General features: G+C 47.5%; 1 protein-coding gene across 5 annotated transcripts in view; it reads right to left on the bottom strand.

Moving 5' to 3' along the window:
- The window catches only part of FEZ1 (fasciculation and elongation protein zeta 1), a 143,563-nt gene that overhangs the window by 114,633 nt on the left and 9,301 nt on the right, over nucleotides 1–19,629 (bottom strand). Inside the window, exons 2-3 of one of the 5 annotated variants that reach the window (XM_075328092.1) lie at nucleotides 19,104–19,140; nucleotides 18,593–18,726 (exon numbers count right to left, since the gene is read on the bottom strand). In XM_075328092.1, the coding sequence (XP_075184207.1) occupies nucleotides 18,593–18,644 (52 nt within the window). In that variant the 5' untranslated portion in view covers nucleotides 18,645–18,726; nucleotides 19,104–19,140. Of the gene's footprint in view, nucleotides 1–18,592; nucleotides 18,727–19,103; nucleotides 19,141–19,629 lie in introns of those variants that run through there. The other 4 variants (XM_075328086.1, XM_075328087.1, XM_075328088.1 and 1 more) reach the window with 4 other exon arrangements.

The following is a 19,629-nucleotide window of genomic DNA, read 5'->3' as shown; positions in this document are numbered from 1 at the left end:
GACACCAGGCTTGTGCCTCAAGAGGTTCTGTCGTACAGCATCAGGAGTGTAATTTCCAGGTGTTAGAGGTATTTCCTCCCAGGCTGAATTATTGGCACATCAATGGGGCTCTATTGTCAAGAGCAAAACAACTAGATTGACAAAGTCTCAGCTCAAGTAAAACGCTGAGCGTGGACCCGGGACTTTCCCGTCTATTGGACTCTGGATGCAGCGCAGGGGCTCCTGTCATACCCAGCGTGGAGGTCCTGTACGTGAATTGATAAGAGCGTGTCCTGCTCGCGTCGTAAGGCATTTGTGGTGTGGCGCTAGGTGTGGCATCTCTGGGTGTTGGATTTTGCAGGGGTTCTTGTTGAATAATAAGGTGGAGACTCTGACCTACACTACATGTTCTCAGCACTGAACTAAAGATCCTATAAGATAGAGGTACTATCTCCTGGATTGGACCTTTAAAATGACAAGAAATACATGGATTTCAATATAAAGGATTATAGTATTAAAACCTCTCACTATAAATTAGATTTTAATTGGAAGAACTTTGGTCTTGCTGCAATCCATTTAAGAGACCTTGCTCATATAATTGATATAAAGTACAATCCTTTATTGGTGACAGAAGTACTGGAGTGTGACAAAGAATACTCATTAAAGGCTTCCTCGGACTCTGACCTAAACAAGCATATTTACACTTACTTGGATGTATTCTGAGACATAAGTAGATTATCAAATCATTGTCTATATAATTAACAATACTATTGTAATTTTGACACCCATAAAGATTAAGTATCGATATACATTTATCTTGCATTTAATAATTTGAGGAAAACATTCCTGAAATATTAATATATAACCTATGATGACCTCTAAAAAACAAAGTGATAAATGAGCAAACAAGGACCTACTCCGGGCAGGTTTAACTACCCCAATAGTAAAATTCCTTTATCAGACAAGAAAAATTGAAGTAATACATGGTATCACTGAACCAAACACAGTTCAGACCTGACAAACAATTACAGATGATGGAAGACTCATGGATTCACTCCGGTTATTCTTAAATAAAAAAAAGAAAGGAACTTGAACCAAATAAACGACAAGCGAGGAACTACCGCAATAATCTTTACATCAAATTCAGATCTGAATTCCTCATCAAATGCTTGCCCGAACCCCCCCAGAGACTTATACTTGAAAGTACAAGCTCAGATGCAACCTCTAATCCCCTATCCAACGTACTAACCAACCTATAACGCAAAACGTCTTCAGAGATATATTAACTACCATTAGAGGCGCAACTGTAGACTGTGAGCCCTCGCGGGCAGGGTCCTCTCTCCTCCTGTAGACTGTGAGCCCTCGCGGGCAGGGTCCTCTCTCCTCCTGTAGACTGTGAGCCCTCGTGGGCAGGGTCCTCTCTCCTCCTGTAGACTGTGAGCCCTCGTGGGCAGGGTCCTCTCTCCTCCTGTAGACTGTGAGCCCTCGCGGGCAGGGTCCTCTCTCCTCCTGTAGACTGTGAGCCCTCGCGGGCAGGGTCCTCTCTCCTCCTGTAGACTGTGAGCCCTCGCGGGCAGGGTCCGCTCTCCTCCTGTAGACTGTGAGCCCTCGCGGGCAGGGTCCGCTATCCTCCTGTAGACTGTGAGCCCTCGTGGGCAGGGTCCTCTCTCCTCCTGTAGACTGTGAGCCCTCGCGGGCAGGGTCCTCTCTCCTCCTGTAGACTGTGAGCCCTCGCGGGCAGGGTCCGCTCTCCTCCTGTAGAGTGTGAGCCCTCACAGGCAGAGTCCTCTCTCCTCCTGTAGACTGTGAGCCCTCGCGGGCAGGGTCCTCTCTCCTCCTGTAGACTGTGAGCCCTCGCGGGCAGGGTCCTCTCTCCTCCTGTAGACGGTGAGCCCTCGCGGGCAGGGTCCTCTCTCCTCCTGTAGACTGTGAGCCCTCGCGGGCAGGGTCCTCTCTCCTCCTGTAGACTGTGAGCCCTCGCGGGCAGGGTCCTCTCTCCTCCTGTAGACTGTGAACCCTCGCGGGCAGGGTCCTCTCTCCTCCTGTAGACTGTGAGCCCTCGCGGGCAGGGTCCTCTCTCCTCCTGTAGACTGTGAGCCCTCACAGGCAGGGACCTCTCTCCTCCTGTAGACTGTGAGCCCTCGCGGGCAGGGTCCTCTCTCCTCCTGTAGACTGTGAGCCCTCGTGGGCAGGGTCCTCTCTCCTCCTATACCTGTCTGTTTTGTACTGTTAATGATTGTTGTACGTATACCCCCTTTCACTTGTAAAGCGCCATGGAATAAATGACGTTATAATAATAATAATAATAACTAATGCAGATATTAAGCAACAACTCGACAAAATGAAGTCCTCATGTGTACTTGTCATTTGTCTCACCCAAAGTAGCACACCTTTATATGAAGATGGGATTCTGAAAACCTTGTATATTGTGATGCCCCAATGCTCATGGTCCGCTCCACGCATGTTGGACTGTTTGCTCCCCCCAATAGGTTGGAAGCCCCGGCTTGACCCTTCGGGACCATCCATACTCCTCTTGGTTGATACTAGTAATGTAGCTCTGTTGGAGGAGGCTTTCCCTTTGCTTTTTTGTTTCCATGTTACTCTCTCTTTTTCCCCCTGATAACCTTTCTTATTTCTCGTTCCCCCGGCTCTGACCACGGATATCCACTCCACTATTCCCACAAAGTACAACCTGAGAAGTTACTATGGCCGACCTGAATATCGCATCATTTAACGCCAGGGGCCTCAACACTCCGGAAAAGTGGGCGCAGATCCTCCATTTTCACCACTGTAAGGTACACATCATTTGTTTCCAGGAAATGCATTTTAAATCCAGCAACCCACCATCTATAATGCATAGACACTACACGACATGGCATTTTGCCAATAACCCCCTGGTGTGGTCCAAGGGAGTAGCAATAGCTATACACAAGTCCCTGCCCTTCAAAACCCTTAAATGCGCCATTGGCCCGGAAGCTCGATACCTGGTCCTTACATTAGCGACTGAGGGCCAGCTATTTACATTTATCAACTTATATATTCCCAACCAGGACCAGGCCAGTTACATTCCCAGTCTGGTCGATTTGATTTCTCCATTAGTCATTGGAACGGTGGTCTTGTGTGTGGACCTTAATGTCACACCTGATAAAATCTTAGACAACTCCAAAAAATGATTGATAAGAATGGAAGGTGTATTAATTCTTGTAATATTAACGATATGTACACATTAGTAAACGTATATGTACCAAATAAAGTCCAAATTACTTTTTTGAATAATTTATTAAAGGCAATTCAGGAACATCAAAAAGGTGACTTGGTGCTATTCGGTGATTTTACCATTGTGCCCAGTGGGATCTTTGATTCAAGAAGTAAAACAAGACAAGTTCTCCAAACACTTGATGAATGGTTACCTAGGGAAGATTCTTTGATGTTTTCATGTGACTGAATTCAATCTTAATTGGAATTCATACTTTTTTTTTTTATATATAGACAAATGTTTTGCACAAATTGACCTAGTATTGACAAATCTACTCACGTTACCTAAAATAAGCGTTCTTAATATTGAGCCAAGATCTTTGTCGGACCACTCTCCTGTCATCTTTGGTATTAAATTAGGCCCCCTTTTAAAAATTATAAACCCTGGAGATGTAATACATATCTCATGGACCACCCAAATACATAGAAAGTACCTTATTTACTGACTATGAGGAGAATGACAAAGAAGGGACTTCCATACACACATTATGGTTAACGCATAAACTAACAAATAGACACTAAAGGTATACAGACATTAAATATAAGAACTTGGACATGCATTACTACTAAGGAAATAAATTTAAATATTGAGACACTAAAGGGCACTTTACACGCAGCGATATCGCTATCGCTAGCGTGCGTATCCGCCCCCGTCGGTTGTGCGTCACGCGCAAATCGCTGCCCGTGGCGCACAACATCGCTTACACCCGTCACACTATACTTACCTGCCCTGCGACGTCGCTGTGGCCGGCGAACCGCCTCCTTTCTAACAGGGCGGTTCGTGCAGCGTCACAGCGGCGTCACTAAGCAGCCTCCAATAGAAGCGGAGGGGCGGAGATCAGCAGGACGAACATCCCGCCTACTTCCTTCCTTCCTTATTGCCGGCGGCCGCAGGTAAGGTGATGTTCCTCGTTCCTGCGGTGTCACACGTAGTAATGTGTGCTGCCACAGGAATGACGAACAATCTGCGTCCTGCAACAGCAACGATAATCGGGAAAGGAACGACGCGTCAACGATCAACGATTAGGTAAGTAATTTTGATTGTTAACGGTCGTTAGTGCGTTTCACACGCAACAACGTCACTAACGAGGCCGGATGTGCGTCACGAATTCCGTGACCCCAATGACATCTCGTTAGCGATGTCATTGCGTGTAAAGCAACCTTTAGCGTATAAAAAAAAGAAAAAGCCAGTTTTCTGTGAGCCCAGCAGCCAGCGTCAAGGCATGTCTCGTATGTTGGGTTCCTACCTAGTGATGCCTTTATCTGGGCTGCATAGCCTACAAATATTTTTTTATTATGGTTAGCTTATAAGTCAGTTATGAGAGGTCTATTTATGCAATTAAACAGCAGATATAAAAAATTAAATAGGGAAAAAAAATCGACTACTAAAAAAAAAGAAGATTAAAGAATTAGAAACCGCTCTATTAGATAATCCTTCATCTAATCTGCATAAAGAAATTCTTAGCTAGAATTAAACAGTTTTATTGGAAGAATAAAAGAAAATTGTCCAGTCAGCTAAAACAAGCTTCTAATCATTCTAATACTAAACCGTCTAAACTTATTTATGAACAGAATATGACAATAGAGAATTAAAACCAGAATTAATGCAATCAGGAAGAATAATGGCCAATTCTGTAAAAAGCCAAGGGATATTATGGAAGCTTTTGCTCTATTTTATAAAAGTCTTTATAAGCTAAAAGATGATATTGATACTCATCTACCTTTTGAAACATTGATCAACAAATTCTTGACTAATATTCAATTACCTCTATTTAAATTAGTTGAATTGCTTAATTTAAATGTCCCTTACTACATATCTGAGATTTTAAAGTAAATCTCTCCGAACCTGATGGACTCCAAAATGAGTATTATAAATTACACGCTCAACTGGTCCCAAATTTGACAAAGCTAACCAACCAGGTTTCTACGGACGGGCTTCTTCCTAAGGAAATGTTAGAGGTCATTATTACTTTGATACCAAAAAGTAAAAAAGTGGCCCTCGGGAAGCAAATAACTGTCTGATTTCACTACTAAATTCAGACACAAAAATCTTGGCAAAAACAATGGCTTCTAGAATTCATAGGACTCTTCCTATTGTAATCCATCAAGTAGGGCTTATTACTGGTAAGCATACTACAGATACTACAAGGGTAGGAATTTAAGTCTTTCTTTGGAAAAGAATCAAGACCTTTATTATTATTAGCTCTTGACTCTGAGAACGTGTTCAAAAGAGTCCATTGGGGGTTGTATTTTTGGTTCTTAGAAAATTTGGTTTAAAGGTCATATATTTAATTTATTTCTTGATTACTGTATATTCTTTGCCATCAGCAAGAATTGTGAGTAATCATTTCTTCTCTCTCAATTTCAGTTTGACCAATAGATCCAATTGAGGCGATCACCGACCTTATTTGCAATCTTTATTGAATCATTAGCAGACAGTATAAGGATGAATTAAAAAAATTAAAGACGTACGTTGAAACACTAAAGAAAATAAAAGAACACTATTTGCCGGTGATATCTTATGCTCTTAATTCTGTTAGATCTCTACATTTTAACATCATTCTCCATGATTTCCCTCTATAAGATTATTAAAATTAAGTCACAAATGCTCAGTGTTAAAATAGATGAAGACTAAAGGGTACTTTACATGCTGCGATATCGTTATCGCTAGCGAGCGTACCCGCCCCCGTCGTTTGTGCGTCACGGGCAAATTGCTGCCCGTGGCGCACAACATCGCTAACACCCGTCACACGGACTTACCTTCCCTGTGACGTCGCTCTGGCCGGCGAACCGCCTCCTTTCTAAGGGGGGGCGGTTTGTGCGGCGTCACAGTGACGTCATACGGCAGCCGTCCAATAGAAGCGGAGAGGCGGAGACCAGCCGAAAGAAAGTGACGCCCACCTCGTTGCCAGAGGACGCAGGAACACCGTTATTCCTCGTTCCTGCGGTGTCACACGTAGCGATGTGTGCTGCCTCAGGAACGACGAACAACCTGCGTCCAGCACCAGCAACGATATTTGGGAAATGAACGACGTGTCAACGATCAACGATTAGGTGAGTAATTTTGATAGTTAGTGGTCGTTCATACGTGTCACACGCAACAACGTTGCTAACGAGGCCGGATGTGTGTCACGAATTCCGTGACCCCAACGACATCTCGTTAGCAATGTCGTTGCATGTAACGGGGCCTTTACTCTTAACGGTTACACATCTCATCGCAACTATAAAGACCCCAATCCTCCCTACATTATAGAAGTTATAGATATTTGTTAAGGTGGAACTTTTGGGATTAATAAGTTCACTACAAAACTGAGTATAAATAAGTCCAATGACTGAACTGTCTTAAATTGGTTTGATGTAAATTATACATCGAGATTAATAAAAAAATAAATAAAATTATATATAAAATATATATTCTTTGTTATTATAAATCCAATATGTATATAACTGTTTCCGGTGTTTCTTCCCCCTTATCCCAATTTTTTCTTTTTCGCTGTTCTTACCAGATCTTTCCTCTTTTATCATATAAACAACTGAACAGAAATTCTTCTGTAACTAATGCCATCAGTATGTTTTGCAAGAAGAAGGCTGTGAAGGTCTTGAGAAAGCTCACTGGTTTTACCCATCATGAGATGTTTCTTGTGTGGCACCTTGTTAATGAGAAACCTTTTTATAGCCCTTCAGTTGAATCAGCTAATATTATTTTTCACTTTATGTCAGGATTGCCTTCTAATTACTGATAGATTTCAGCTGATGTGACTTTCAGGGGCCTTTTCTACCTCTCTTTCATCATGTGTCAATACTTTTTTTCCCCGTGTCATATCTCATTGTTTCACAACATAATTAACATGGAAAATTGGTGATGTGTTCAACATTTACTTTACCCACTACATTGTATATAATATATATTTTCACACACACACACACACACACACATATAGTGCCCCAGTGTGATATTTTGACCGTTATCCTGATATCATGAAATATTTGTACATTGGCAGCGCAGTGCTGTCACCGGCGGCTGGGGATAGAGAGGGGGAGTCACTGACTAATTTCCTCCATTCAGTCACAACAATACTGCAGTGTTCCAAGCACAAAAAGAAAGAGGATGAAGCTGCTGAAAATAAGAAGATATGTGCTATTATCTCTGTGGTTTAGAGGAAAAGATATTTGTCTGGCAGAGCCAAGATTATTCCACAATATAATTACATCCATAATGTCATCTGTGATTCTCCCTCTTCACTGACACTCCACTTGAACGCTGACTGTTCTCTAAGGAGGTATCAATGATAAAGGTGGATGGAAGCACACAAGGCAATACAATATAATCCATAGTAACAATGTACATTGACTGTGAATGGTGGATCCTGTGTCCATCTACAGTATATAGTGGTCTTATCAGTCATTGTACAGGAGCAGGTGAGCTGTGACATCACCTATTGTGAATGATGGATCATATGTTATCTACTGTTTCTAGAGCTGTTATCAGTCATTACACAGGAGGAGGAGGTGAGCTGTGACATCTATTGTGAATGGTGGATCATGTGTTATCTACTGTATATAGAGCTGTTATCAGTCATTACACAGGAGGAGGAGGTAGGCTGTGACATCACCTATTATGAATGGTGGATCATGTGTTATCTACTGTTTCTAGAGCTGTTATCAGTCATTACACAGGAGGAGGAGGTGAGCTGTGACATCTATTGTGAATGGTGGATCATGTGTTATCTACTGTATATAGAGCTGTTATCAGTCATTGTACAGGAGGAGGTGAGCTGTGACATCACCTATTGTGAATGGTGGATCATGTGTTATCTACTGTATATAATTAATAGAGCTGCTATCAGTCATTACACAGGAGGAGGAGGTAGGCTGTGACATCACCTATTATGAATGGTGGATCATGTGTTATCTACTGTATATAATTAATAGAGCTGCTATCAGTCATTACACAAAAGGAGGAGGTGAGCTGTGACATCACCTATTATGAATGGTGGATCACGTGTTATCTACTGTATATAGGAGCGGTTATCAGTCATTACACAGGAGGAAGAGGTGAGCTGTGACATGTATTGTCCATAAACATTGCCAAAAAGATAAATTTAACACAAGAACCTGATTTTTAAACAATAAGTAATTTTCTAAATTACACATTCCCTTAAGCTGGTGTCACACTAAACGACAGCGACAACGACGTCGCTGTTACGTCACCATTTTCGGTGACGTAACAGCGACCTTGTAAGTCGCTGTTATGATCGCTGCTTAGCTGTCAAACACAGCAGAAGCAGCGATCATAAGGTCGCTGTGCTACATGTTCAGAGAGCAGGGAGCCGCGCTTAGCGCTGGCTCCTTGCTCTCCTGCAGCACACATCGGGTTAATTAACCCGATGTGTGCTGCAGCTACATGTCACAGTTCAGAGAGCAGGGAGCCGCGCTTAGCGCTGGCTCCTTGCTCTCCTGCAGCACACATCGGGTTAATTAACCCGATGTGTGCTGCAGCTACATGTCACAGTGCAGAGAGCAAGGAGCCGCGCGCACTGCTTAGCGCTGGCTCCTTGCTCTCCTTGCTACAGTATACATCGGGTTAATTACCCGATGCATACTGCAGCCACATGTCACAGTGCAGGAGCCGGCGCTGGCAGCAAGAGCGGAGGCTGGTAACCAGCGTAAACATCGGGTAACCAGGGAAAGGTCTTCCCTTGGTTACCCGATGTTTACGCTGGTTACAGCTTACCGCAGCTGCCAGTGCCGGCTCCTGATCGCTTCATTTCGTCGCTCTCTCGCTGTCACACACAGCGATGTGTGTGTCACAGCGGGAGAGTGACGACCAAAAAATGAAGCTGGACATTCAGCAACGACCGGCGACCTCACAGCAGGGGCCAGGTCGTTGCTGGATGTCACACACAGCGACAGCGACGGGACGTCGCTGCAACGTCACAGAAAATGGTGACGTAGCAGCGACGTCGTTGTCGTCGTCGTTATGTGTGACACCAGCTTTAGAATTACATTGGTCCCAAGGACAGGACACAAACCACAAATATGTTTGTCAATACATAGTTGAATGATAACTACAGCAATAATGGGACCAAAGAAGAAGCCATGGACTGAAGTTACAAGACAACAGAAGAGACAAACAAACCAGAAGCAATGTAGCGGACGTCATGATCAACCAGAAATTCACAGGAGGACAGTTTCTGACTAAAGTTCCCTGCTGGATATGATACCAGGAGCCCGGAAGGGAACGCACACAAAGGATCCAGAACCTGAGCAGATGTTCTTTTTTTCATTCCTTACACCTTCTTGGCCTTTTAAGATGAACTTTCAAAGTTATCTGTAAGTATCTTTTGATGGGAATCTCTGCTCAAAATTTCAGTATTCGGTCAGTATGGCTACTAATCTGATGAGGGACATTTTCATGGTTCATATAATAACGATCTGCTGAATTTGCACTGCTAAATTACAATGTTTTCTACACAGATTTTCCTGGACTAGAGTATAAAATATTGTGAAAATTTTGAGTCTGTTTTTTGATGATGGCCGTTCAATCAATAATGTAATCTGTACGTCTAAGTTAAAATTTGCAGAATTCAGTTCTCTGTTACACTTAACGGACAAGAAAACAAAACTCCTGCAAGAAACGGCCCTGTACCATGAGCGCCCCAAAGGTGCCAGACGGACCGCTGTAACTATGCTCGGACGGTGCTTCTTAACACGGTATGCTAATCCTGTGAGTTTTATGAGCAGGATGGTACATTTTAAGTGACGGTATATCTTTGTGCAGCTTTCTCAAAAGGTACTGTAAGGCCTAAGCCACACGGCGAGGAAATCGGTGCGAGTGAAGTGCGATAAAACATCGCATTCCCCTCGGACCAATTCTAGCTTGTGTGTCAGCACACGAGCGATTATTTTCTCAGCCCTAATCGGACCGAGAAAACAATTGCAGCATGCTGCGACTGTAATGCGAGACTCTTTTTTCTCGCACCCATTCAAGTGAATGGGGCGAGAGAAAAATCGCACTGCACTCGCGGTACACCGGTGTACTGCGCGTGCAGAGCGAGAATCGCAATAGCCGGCTACGGAGGAGAGAGGGAGATAATCCCTCCCTCCCCTCCTCCGTGCCGACCCGCCCCTCCTCAGCAGCGGCCCGCCCCTCCGCAGCACCGGCCCGCCCCTCCGCACCGGCCCGCCCCTCCGCAGCACCAGCCCGCCCCTCCGCAGCACCGGCCCGCCCCTCCGCAGCACCGGCCCGCCCCTCCGCAGCACCGGCCCGCCCCTCCTCAGTGCTGGCACGCCCCCGCAGCTGAGGTCCGCTTGCACAGTCGGACCTCAGTAGCAGGGACGCTCGCATGACACTCGGCTCCTGCGGTGCTGCCAGCGCGAGCCGAGTGTCGTGCGAGCATTGCACTAGTGCGCCGTGTGTCCCCGGCCTGAAGGTCAGTGTGTATCAGAAAATTAACACAAGGGGTGGCCCTTACCTCGTGCCCATCATGGCACAAGATGCAACAGTGTTTCCTACAGCTCCAAATCCCTGCTGAACCAGTGTAACTCCTTTGGTGGTCTCTGCTAAGGGTACTTTCACACCTCCGGTTTTTCTTCTGCGGCACAATCCGGCACTTTGCAGGAAAATCGCAACCGGTTTTTTTTGCTGCCGGTTGCGATTTTCCTGCATAGACTTTAATTGGTGCCGCATTGTACCGCATGGCCTTGCGTTCCATCCGGTTTTTGCCGCATGCGGCAGATTTAGCCGATGCGGCGGCCGGATGGAACGTTGCCTGGCGCGTTTTTTCGTGCGGCAAAAAAAAACGCATCGCGCCGCATTCGGCCGATGCGGCGCATCTCTCAATGCATACCTATGGCGGCCGGATGCGGCGCGATGCGGCAAATACCGCATTCAGCCGCCGCATGCGGTTTTTGCCACTGCGCATGCTCAGTAGCATGCCGCAAGCGGCAAAAACCGGGCGGGCCGCATGGGAAAAACTTATGCAAAGGATGCGGTGTTTTCACCGCATCCGTTGCATAGCTTGCACAGCCGGATTGAGCCGCAGGGCTCAAGCCGGATGTGTGAAAGTAGCCTAAGACTGGAAGTAAAAACATTTGGAAAGGGATAACGTCCCGTCTACAAGTCACCCCACCTTGTAGCCAAATAGTAGCCTAATGGTCGAGTGACTGAGTTGGCAAGACATCTTGCCCTCTAGTCCTGGAAGCTGACACTGGAGTAGCGAGGGTCAGAGATAAAGGTAGCTCAAATAATACAATTTATGACCCATTACAGTTTGCATAAAAAGTTCAGTACTTAGTGCAGCAGTTTGTGCTGAAGAGCTGCACTTCTCTTTCTTTGGAGATTAGAAGTGACATAATTTTTCGCTCACACGGTCATCACATCTAATGGTGAAGATTTCACTATGGATTTGCAATGGGTGAAAATCCACAGGATAATTTGACAGGGTGCAAAACACGGCTCACTTTACATTGAAAATTTATTTTCTGAAATGTGTGGACTAATATTTCTTAAAATTTCCTCCCACAACAATAGTACCGCAATACACAAGAAATTTCCTTCTGAAATTAATCCACATGTCAGCGTCACTAAGATGTTAAAAAATAACAAAGCATGTATTAAATGAAACTCAAAAATGAAGGGAATTTTGTTACTTACCGTAAATTCCTTTTCTTCTAGCTCTTATTGGGAGACCCAGACGATTGGGGTATAGCTACTGCCCTCCGGAGGCCACACAAAGCACTACACTAAAAAGTGCAAGGCCCCTCCCCCTCTGGCTATACCCCCCCGTGGTATCACGGGTTCTCCAGTTTTAGTGCCAAAGCAAGAAGGAGGAAGCCAATAACTGGTTTAAACAAATTAACTCCGAATAACGTCGGAGAACTGAAAAACCGTTCAACATGAACAACATGTGTACCCGCAAACAACCAAGAAATCCCGAAGGACAACAGGGCGGGTGCTGGGTCTCCCAATAAGAGCTAGAAGAAAAGGAATTTACGGTAAGTAACAAAATTCCCTTCTTCTTCAGCGCTCTATTGGGAGACCCAGACGATTGGGACGTCCAAAAGCTGTCCCTGGGTGGGTAAAGAGATACCTCATGTTAGAGCTGCAAAACAGCCCTCCCCTACGGGGATGTCACTGCCGCCTGCAGGACTCTTCTACCTAAGCTGGCATCCGCCGAAGCATAGGTATGCACCTGATAATGTTTGGTGAAAGTGTGCAGACTCGACCAGGTAGCTGCCTGGCACACCTGTTGAGCCGAAGCCTGGTGTCGTAGCGCCCAGGACGCACTCACGGCTCTGGTTGAATGGGCTTTCAGCCCTGAAAGAACCGGAAGCCCTGCAAAACGGTAGGCTTCCAGAATTGGTTCTTTGATCCATCGAGCCAGGGTGGCTTTAGAAGCCTGCAACCTCTTGCGCGTACCAGCGACAAGGGCATCGGAACGGCGTACGGGCGCCGTGCGGGAAATGTAGATTCTGAGTGCTCTCACCAGATCTAGCAAACGTAAATCATTCTCATACCGGTGAACCGGATGAGTGCAAAAGGACGGTAAGGAGATATCCTGATTAAGATGAAACGAGGATACTACCTTAGGGAGAAACTCCGGAATGATGCGCAGCACTACCTTGTCCTGGTGAAACACCAGGAAGGGAGCCTTGGATGACAGAGCTGCCAGCTCAGACACTCGCCGAAGCGATGTGATCGCAACGAGAAACGCCACTTTCTGTGACAGGCGAGAAAAGGAAACTTCCTTCAGAGGCTCGAAAGGCGGCTTCTGGAGAGCAACTAGAACCCTGTTCAGATCCCATGGATCCAACGGCCGCTTGTACGGGAGTACGATATGACAAACCCCCTGCGGGAACGTGCGCACCTTAGAAAGACGTGCTAGACGCTTCTGAAAAAAACACGGATAGTGCTGAGACTTGCCCTTTGAGGGAGTCTAGCGACAAGCCCTTTTCTAACTCCTATTGTAGGAAGGAAAGAAAGATAGGCAATGCAAATGGCCAGGGAGACACTCCCTGAGTAGAGCACCAGATTAAGAAAATCTTCCACGTTCTGTGGTAGATCTTAGCAGACGTGGGCTTCCTAGCCTGTCTCATGGTGGCAACGACCCCTTGGGATAATCCTGAAGACGCTAGGATCCAGGACACACAAGCCACACAGTCAGGTTCAGGGCCGCAGAATTCCGATGGAGAAAACGGCCATTGAGACAGTAAGTCTGGTCGGTCTGGTAGTGACCCCGGTCGGCCGACCGTGAGATGCCACAGATCCGGGTACCACGATCTCCTCGGCCAGTCTGGTGCGACGAGTATGACGCGGCTGCAATCGGATCTGATTTTTGCGCAGTACTCTGGGCAAGAGTGCCAGAGGTGGAAACACATATGTGAGCCAGAACTGCGACCAATCTTGCACTAAGGCGTCTGCCGCCAGAGCTCTGTGATCGCGCGATCGTGCCATAAATGCCGGGACCTTGTTGGTGTGCCGAGACGCCATTAGGTCGACGTCCGGCCCCCCCCCAGCGGCAACAGATTTCCTGAAACACGTCCGGGTGAAGGGACCATTCCCCCGCGTCCATGCCCTGGCGACTGAGGAAGTCTGCTTCCCAGTTTTCTACGCCCGGGATGTGAACTGCGGATATGGTGGATGCTGTGTCCTCCACCCACATGAGGATTCGCCGGACTTCCTGGAAGGCTGCTGACTGCGTGTCCCTCCTTGGTGGTTGATGTATGCCACCGCTGTGGAGATGTCCGACTGGATTCGGATCTGCTCCCTTCTATCCACTTTTGGAAAGCTAATAGGGTAAGATACCCTGCCCCGATTTCCAGCACATCGAACTGAAGGGTGGACTCCTGCTGAGTCCACGTCCCCTGAGCCATGTGGCGGAGACAAACTGCTCCCCACCCTGACAGACTCGTATCTGTCGTGACCACTGCCCAGGATGGGGGCTATGGCAATGAGGTGGGAATCAGCCACTATTGCAGAGAGTCCTCGGCCGTCAGGGAAAGGGAGACTTCCCGTCCAGGGAGGTTGACTGCCCATCCCATTGGCGGAGAATGTCCCATTGCCGTTGGCGCAGATGAAACTGCGCAAAGAGAACTGCCTCGATGGCTGCCACCATCTTCCTTAGGAAGTGCATGAGGCGCCTTAAGGGGTGCGACTGGCCTTGAAGGAGAGACTGCACCTCTGTCCGCAGTGAACGCTGCTGGTTCAGCGGAAGCTTCACTATGGCTGATAGAGTATGAAACACCATGCCGAGATACGTTAGTGATTGAGTCGGAGACAGATTTGACCTTGCCAAATTGATGATCCACTCGAAAGTCTGGAGAGTCTCCAGCGTAACATTCAGGCTGCGTTGGCATGCCTCGAGGGAGGTTGCTTTGACGAGTAGATCGTCCAAGTACGGAATCACCGGGTGTCCGTGAGAGTGCAAGACTGCTACCACTGCTGCCATGACCTTGGTGCCCACCCGTGGGGCTGTCGCCAGACTGAATGGCAGAGCTACGAACAGAAGATGTTCGTCTCCTATCACAAAACGTAGAAAACGTTGGTGCTCCGTAGCAATTGGCACGTGGAGATAGGCATCTTTGATGTCTGTTGAGGCAAGGAAGTCTCCTCGAGACATTATCGGAGGGATCCCATCCGGAACCGCCTGGCGTTCGCATGCTCGTTGAGCAGTTTCAGAACCAGAACAGGACGGAAGGAACCGTCCATTTTTGGAGCCACAAAGAGATTGGAGTACAAACCCTCGCCCTCGTTCCTGAGGGGGGACAGGGATCACCACTCCTTCTGCTCTTAGAGCGTCCACCGCCTGCAGCAGGGCATCTGCTCGGTGGAGAGGTGGGGCCATTCTGAAGAATGGAGTCGGAGGACGAGAACAGAACACTGTCCTGTGCACGTGAGCACAATGTCCGTCACCCACCGGTCTGTGACCTGTGGCAGCTAAATGTCGCCAAAGGCGGGGGAGTCTGCCATCAACCGCGGATGCGGAGAGAGAGAGAGAGCTGAGAGTCCTGAGGAGACCGCCTTGGTAGCGGTTCCTCCGACTGCCTTCCTTGGGCGAGATTGAGCCCGGCCGGAATCTGCGCCCGTCTGAGGTTTTGTAGCCCTTTTGCACGAGGACAATTGGGACCTGCCGGAGCTTGGGAAGGACCGAAACCTCGACTGTACTTTTAGGACAGTATTAACAGGGTAAGCCGCAGTGCAGACATTGCGGGGTTACGGACGCCTCTGCGGTACAGATGTCCCTGCTCAAGGTCAGCTGCGCAAGAACAGCTGAAAAGGTTAGGTTGCCAATACGGCTGTGGATGCCGGAGCAACCGACACGCCGATAGCCTCCTAGACAGATTTCAACCAGAGTCCATCTGTCTGTGAATGGCATCTTAAAGTGATGCCCCATCTCCAGTGCAACTATGTCTCTAGATGCAAGCCTGGCGATTGGAGAATCCACCTTTGGACCCTGGGTCCAGCGCTTGACCACGTCAGGGGGAAAGGGATAACGTGTCTCCTAAAAACGTTTGGAGAAGACGCTTATCTGGTAAGCGTGGTATTCCTGGACTGCTTCTCTGAAGTCAGCGTGGCCAGAAAAATACTCAATATCTGCGTGAGATACTGAAAAGGAACTTCTCCTGTTCGTCTCCTATCTCCACTGGGGGAGCTGAGGGAGAAAGATCCAACCTTCCAGTGATGGACGGTATAGGATCCTTCCGTATGGCGTTACCACCCGGTGTATCCGGATTGAGAGCGATGTCAGTATCAAAACCCTGAAGAGCTGCCTTTTGGTCAAGTAGATTGCCCATGGGTGCAAGTCTCTATATTATGACTACTCCGTCCCTGTCCATGGACAGGGTTGACAGGAGGTTTCTTTGGCCACAACTAGTAGAGCCCCGGCAGACGAAGTGCTAGAGACCCCTGCAGACGACGTGCTACAGGGGAGCATGCACACAATGGGACGGTGTCATGAACAGCATCCCATGTAGGAAAAACAGCACTGAAATCTGTGTTGCTTTTTTGCCGCTGCCGACTAGCTATCTAGAAGTATATAGCCAAGATTGGTGACCGTACATTGCAATGTATAGCATACAGGCATAAAGTACAAAAGACCACTGCAGCACAAGCAATGCAAGCAGCATAGAAGCCTGTGCCCTGGCACCCCTGCTCTTCTGCTGCTGTATACTAGTCATCTAGGGGAATATAGCCCAGAAGAGTGACCCTACAGTGCAATGTATAGCATACAAGCACAAGTACACATGAACCCAGCAGCACATGCAATACAAGCAGCATAGAAGCCTGTGCCCTGGCACCCCTGCTCTTCTGCTGCTGTAGACTAGTCATCTAGGGGAATATAGCCCAGAAGAGTGACCATACAGTGCGATGTATAGCATACAAGCACAAGTACAAATGCACACTGCAGCCCATGCAATACAAGCAGCATAGAAAAAAACCTGTGCCCCAGCACCCTTGGTTTTCTGCTGCTGTAGTCTAGCCATTCCAGGAGAATATAGCTAAGACTAGCGACTGTACAGTGCAATGTATAGCATATCAGCATAAACACAAATGAACACCTCAGTCGTGCAAAACAAGCAGCCTAGAAAGCCTGTGCCTTAGCACACCTGCTTTCCTGCTGCTGATGTGTCGCTTGCAGTTAAAAACAACACATGTACACACTGCAGTTATATTGTGTTCAGCACTATGTGTGCCTCTTACCGCCCGCCTATAAGCGGGTGTATGATCGCCACCGTCCTGCCTTGGTGCTGAAAGTCCGATCTCGGTGCAGTAATGGCTGCCGGCTTCTTCCCCAGCTCGTGTGAGGAGGGGCGGGCCGTGGGCGTGCCCCCAAGGCAGAGCGGGAATCCGGCGTCCGACAGTGTGCAGTGAGAGGGCTGGAGCATGTAAATAAGGCTCCAGCCCTCGGCGCTGCTGATTGCTCAGCGCCTGTCCCCTTCCCTGAGTGACAGGGAGGGGGCGGGAACGAAGCGGCACTAGGCCGCAGAAGCCGGGGACTGGAGTTATAAGCGCCGCCGCCGTAAAAGCGCGGTCGGCGCCCAGTCCCCGGCGAACTACAAGTCCCAGCCGCGCCGCCGCTCCCGGAGCGTCCGGCGCGGTAGTTCCCCAAAACACAAAGTCACTCAGCAAAGCTGCAGTGACTGTAACCCTTTACTGTCCCCGGCGCACTAGCACACCCAGCAAGTCTGGAGTGTGCTGTGCCTGTGTGTACGGGGACACAGAGTACCTGTATGATGCAGGGCCATGTCCCTGAACGGTACTCCAGCTCCGTATCCAGCAGGTTCAAATGGGTCTGTGGATGGAGCCCGGCGTCAGAGCTTTGAGGCCGGCAGGATCCCACTTCCTCAGAGCCCCTCAGGGGGATGTGGAAGGAAAGCAGCATGTGGGCTCCAGCCTCCGTACCAGCAATAGGTACCTCAACCTTACAACACCATCCAGGGGTGAGAAGGGAGCATGCTGGGGACACTATATGTGTCCTCTTTTCTTCCATCCGAAGTAGTCAGCAGCTACTGCTGACTAAAATCTGTGGAGCTATGCGTGGATGTCTGACCTCCTTCGCACACAAAGCTAAAACTGGAGAACCCGTGATACCACGGGGGGGTATAGCCAGAGGGGGAGGGGCCTTGCACTTTTTAGTGTAGTGCTTTGTGTGGCCTCCGGAGGGCAGTAGCTATACCCCAATCGTCTGGGTCTCCCAATAGAGCGCTGAAGAAATTAAATATACTCCTGTTCTTTACAGTTTCAGATTTAAAGGGTAAAACAATTTCTAAAAATAAAATAATGAAGCAATGACCGGAATTTTTATATCATTTATAAAAGCCCTTTTTCATACACATTCCTGGTAATTATTTTAGAACGGGTGCCGATGAAAAAGTGTCTAATGCTCTTTGCAAAGAATATTTTTTTGTCTGTCATTTCTATGTAACTATTGCTCTTTATAAACCAATTCAATGGCATTTGCTCCGCGGCATTGGGAGTGCAGGCTACATACATCACTGTCCTTCTGTCGGCCGGTGTTTTTCTGCTCATCGGGATAACACCATATTGTTTGCAGTTCCCAGCTCTGATCACAATACCACAATGCATTGTTTTCCTTACAAATTAGCAGCCGATGTGGCGCCCCCTGTTGTCTGCTGACATTACATAAACACTTGGTGATGGAGCATTACTCCGTCATTGTGTTGGGATTGCGATGCACAGATATTAGAGACGATTACATTTCTACACGTTTTTGCTGGGTTATTTTGGCTACTGTCTACAAATGCGTTACTGAAAGACGAATATCTGTACATCAGTCTATTTTACTGTCTAATTAGCCAGCCTTTAGAATAAGATAAAATGACAGAATCCACTCACCTCCTTCCTGGAACGTTATTATGAGTTTTCCCACAATGCATCCGGCTCCCATTCACAGACCTTCACGGGGTTGCCATGTTAATGTAGTTTCCATAGTAACGAGGATCCAGCGTTCCCCTGGGTGAGAAATGGTCCTGAGTGGAGGTAAAATACATATGTTTTAAGTGTCTTATAAATAGAACCGCTGCGCATGTGGAATGATCCAGATACCGGCGTCCTGGGGCCGACACCACCGAGCTGACGACTGCTCCTGTAACATGGACTCAGACAACTGAGATGGATACAGGCAGAAATTTATTGGGTTTTTTTTACACAAATGTTTTACATTTTTTCTGCATTGCTTATAACGTGTGTAATAACAGATGATACATTTATGAGTTATATAAAGCCTGGCTGCTCTCTGTAATGCAGGAACGTTTCTCGCTGCTTCCGGCTGGGAATGCTGCTGCAGATGTTGGGGATTGTGAATGATTTGGTATCAAGGGATTCACTGCAACTTGACAGCACTTACCGAGTCATTCTGGGCTGCACCCGTCTGTAGGGAGCACCTGAAACCATACAAAAAATCACTGCTGCGATGACTGGTACCATTACAATATTCACATACCAGACACACTGACAAATGGTTGTATCAATATAGGATGTGTCACTATAGACTGGACCTCTATTCTTACACCATCTATCATAATATATTTGGTACAGCACAAGTATACAGCAGCAGTGCCATCATACATACATCATGCACTATAGAGAAAAGTACAGGACCACATATCTTAATCAGAATATTGAGTTTGTTCCTTCAGTTCCATCGCCCCCTGGTGACTACGCTCAGGCCCCTCACTCCCCGATGTATAACCTCTGTCTTCCATAATCTCCGACCCCTCAATCCCCCAGTGTATAACCACTGGCCCCTCTCCCACCCGTGTATAGCCTCCATCCCCTCTAAACCCGGTGTGCAACATCCATCCCCTCTACCCCCGGACCCTCACTTTCCCAGTGTCTAACCTCCGGCCCCTCAGGTGTACAGCCTCTTGCCC

This window comes from Anomaloglossus baeobatrachus, chromosome 11 (assembly GCF_048569485.1).
Source record: "Anomaloglossus baeobatrachus isolate aAnoBae1 chromosome 11, aAnoBae1.hap1, whole genome shotgun sequence".
Taxonomy (NCBI): domain Eukaryota; kingdom Metazoa; phylum Chordata; class Amphibia; order Anura; family Aromobatidae; genus Anomaloglossus; species Anomaloglossus baeobatrachus.
The sequence above is the reverse complement of the archived record's forward strand: the minus strand, read 5'-3'. Positions and strand labels throughout refer to the sequence as shown.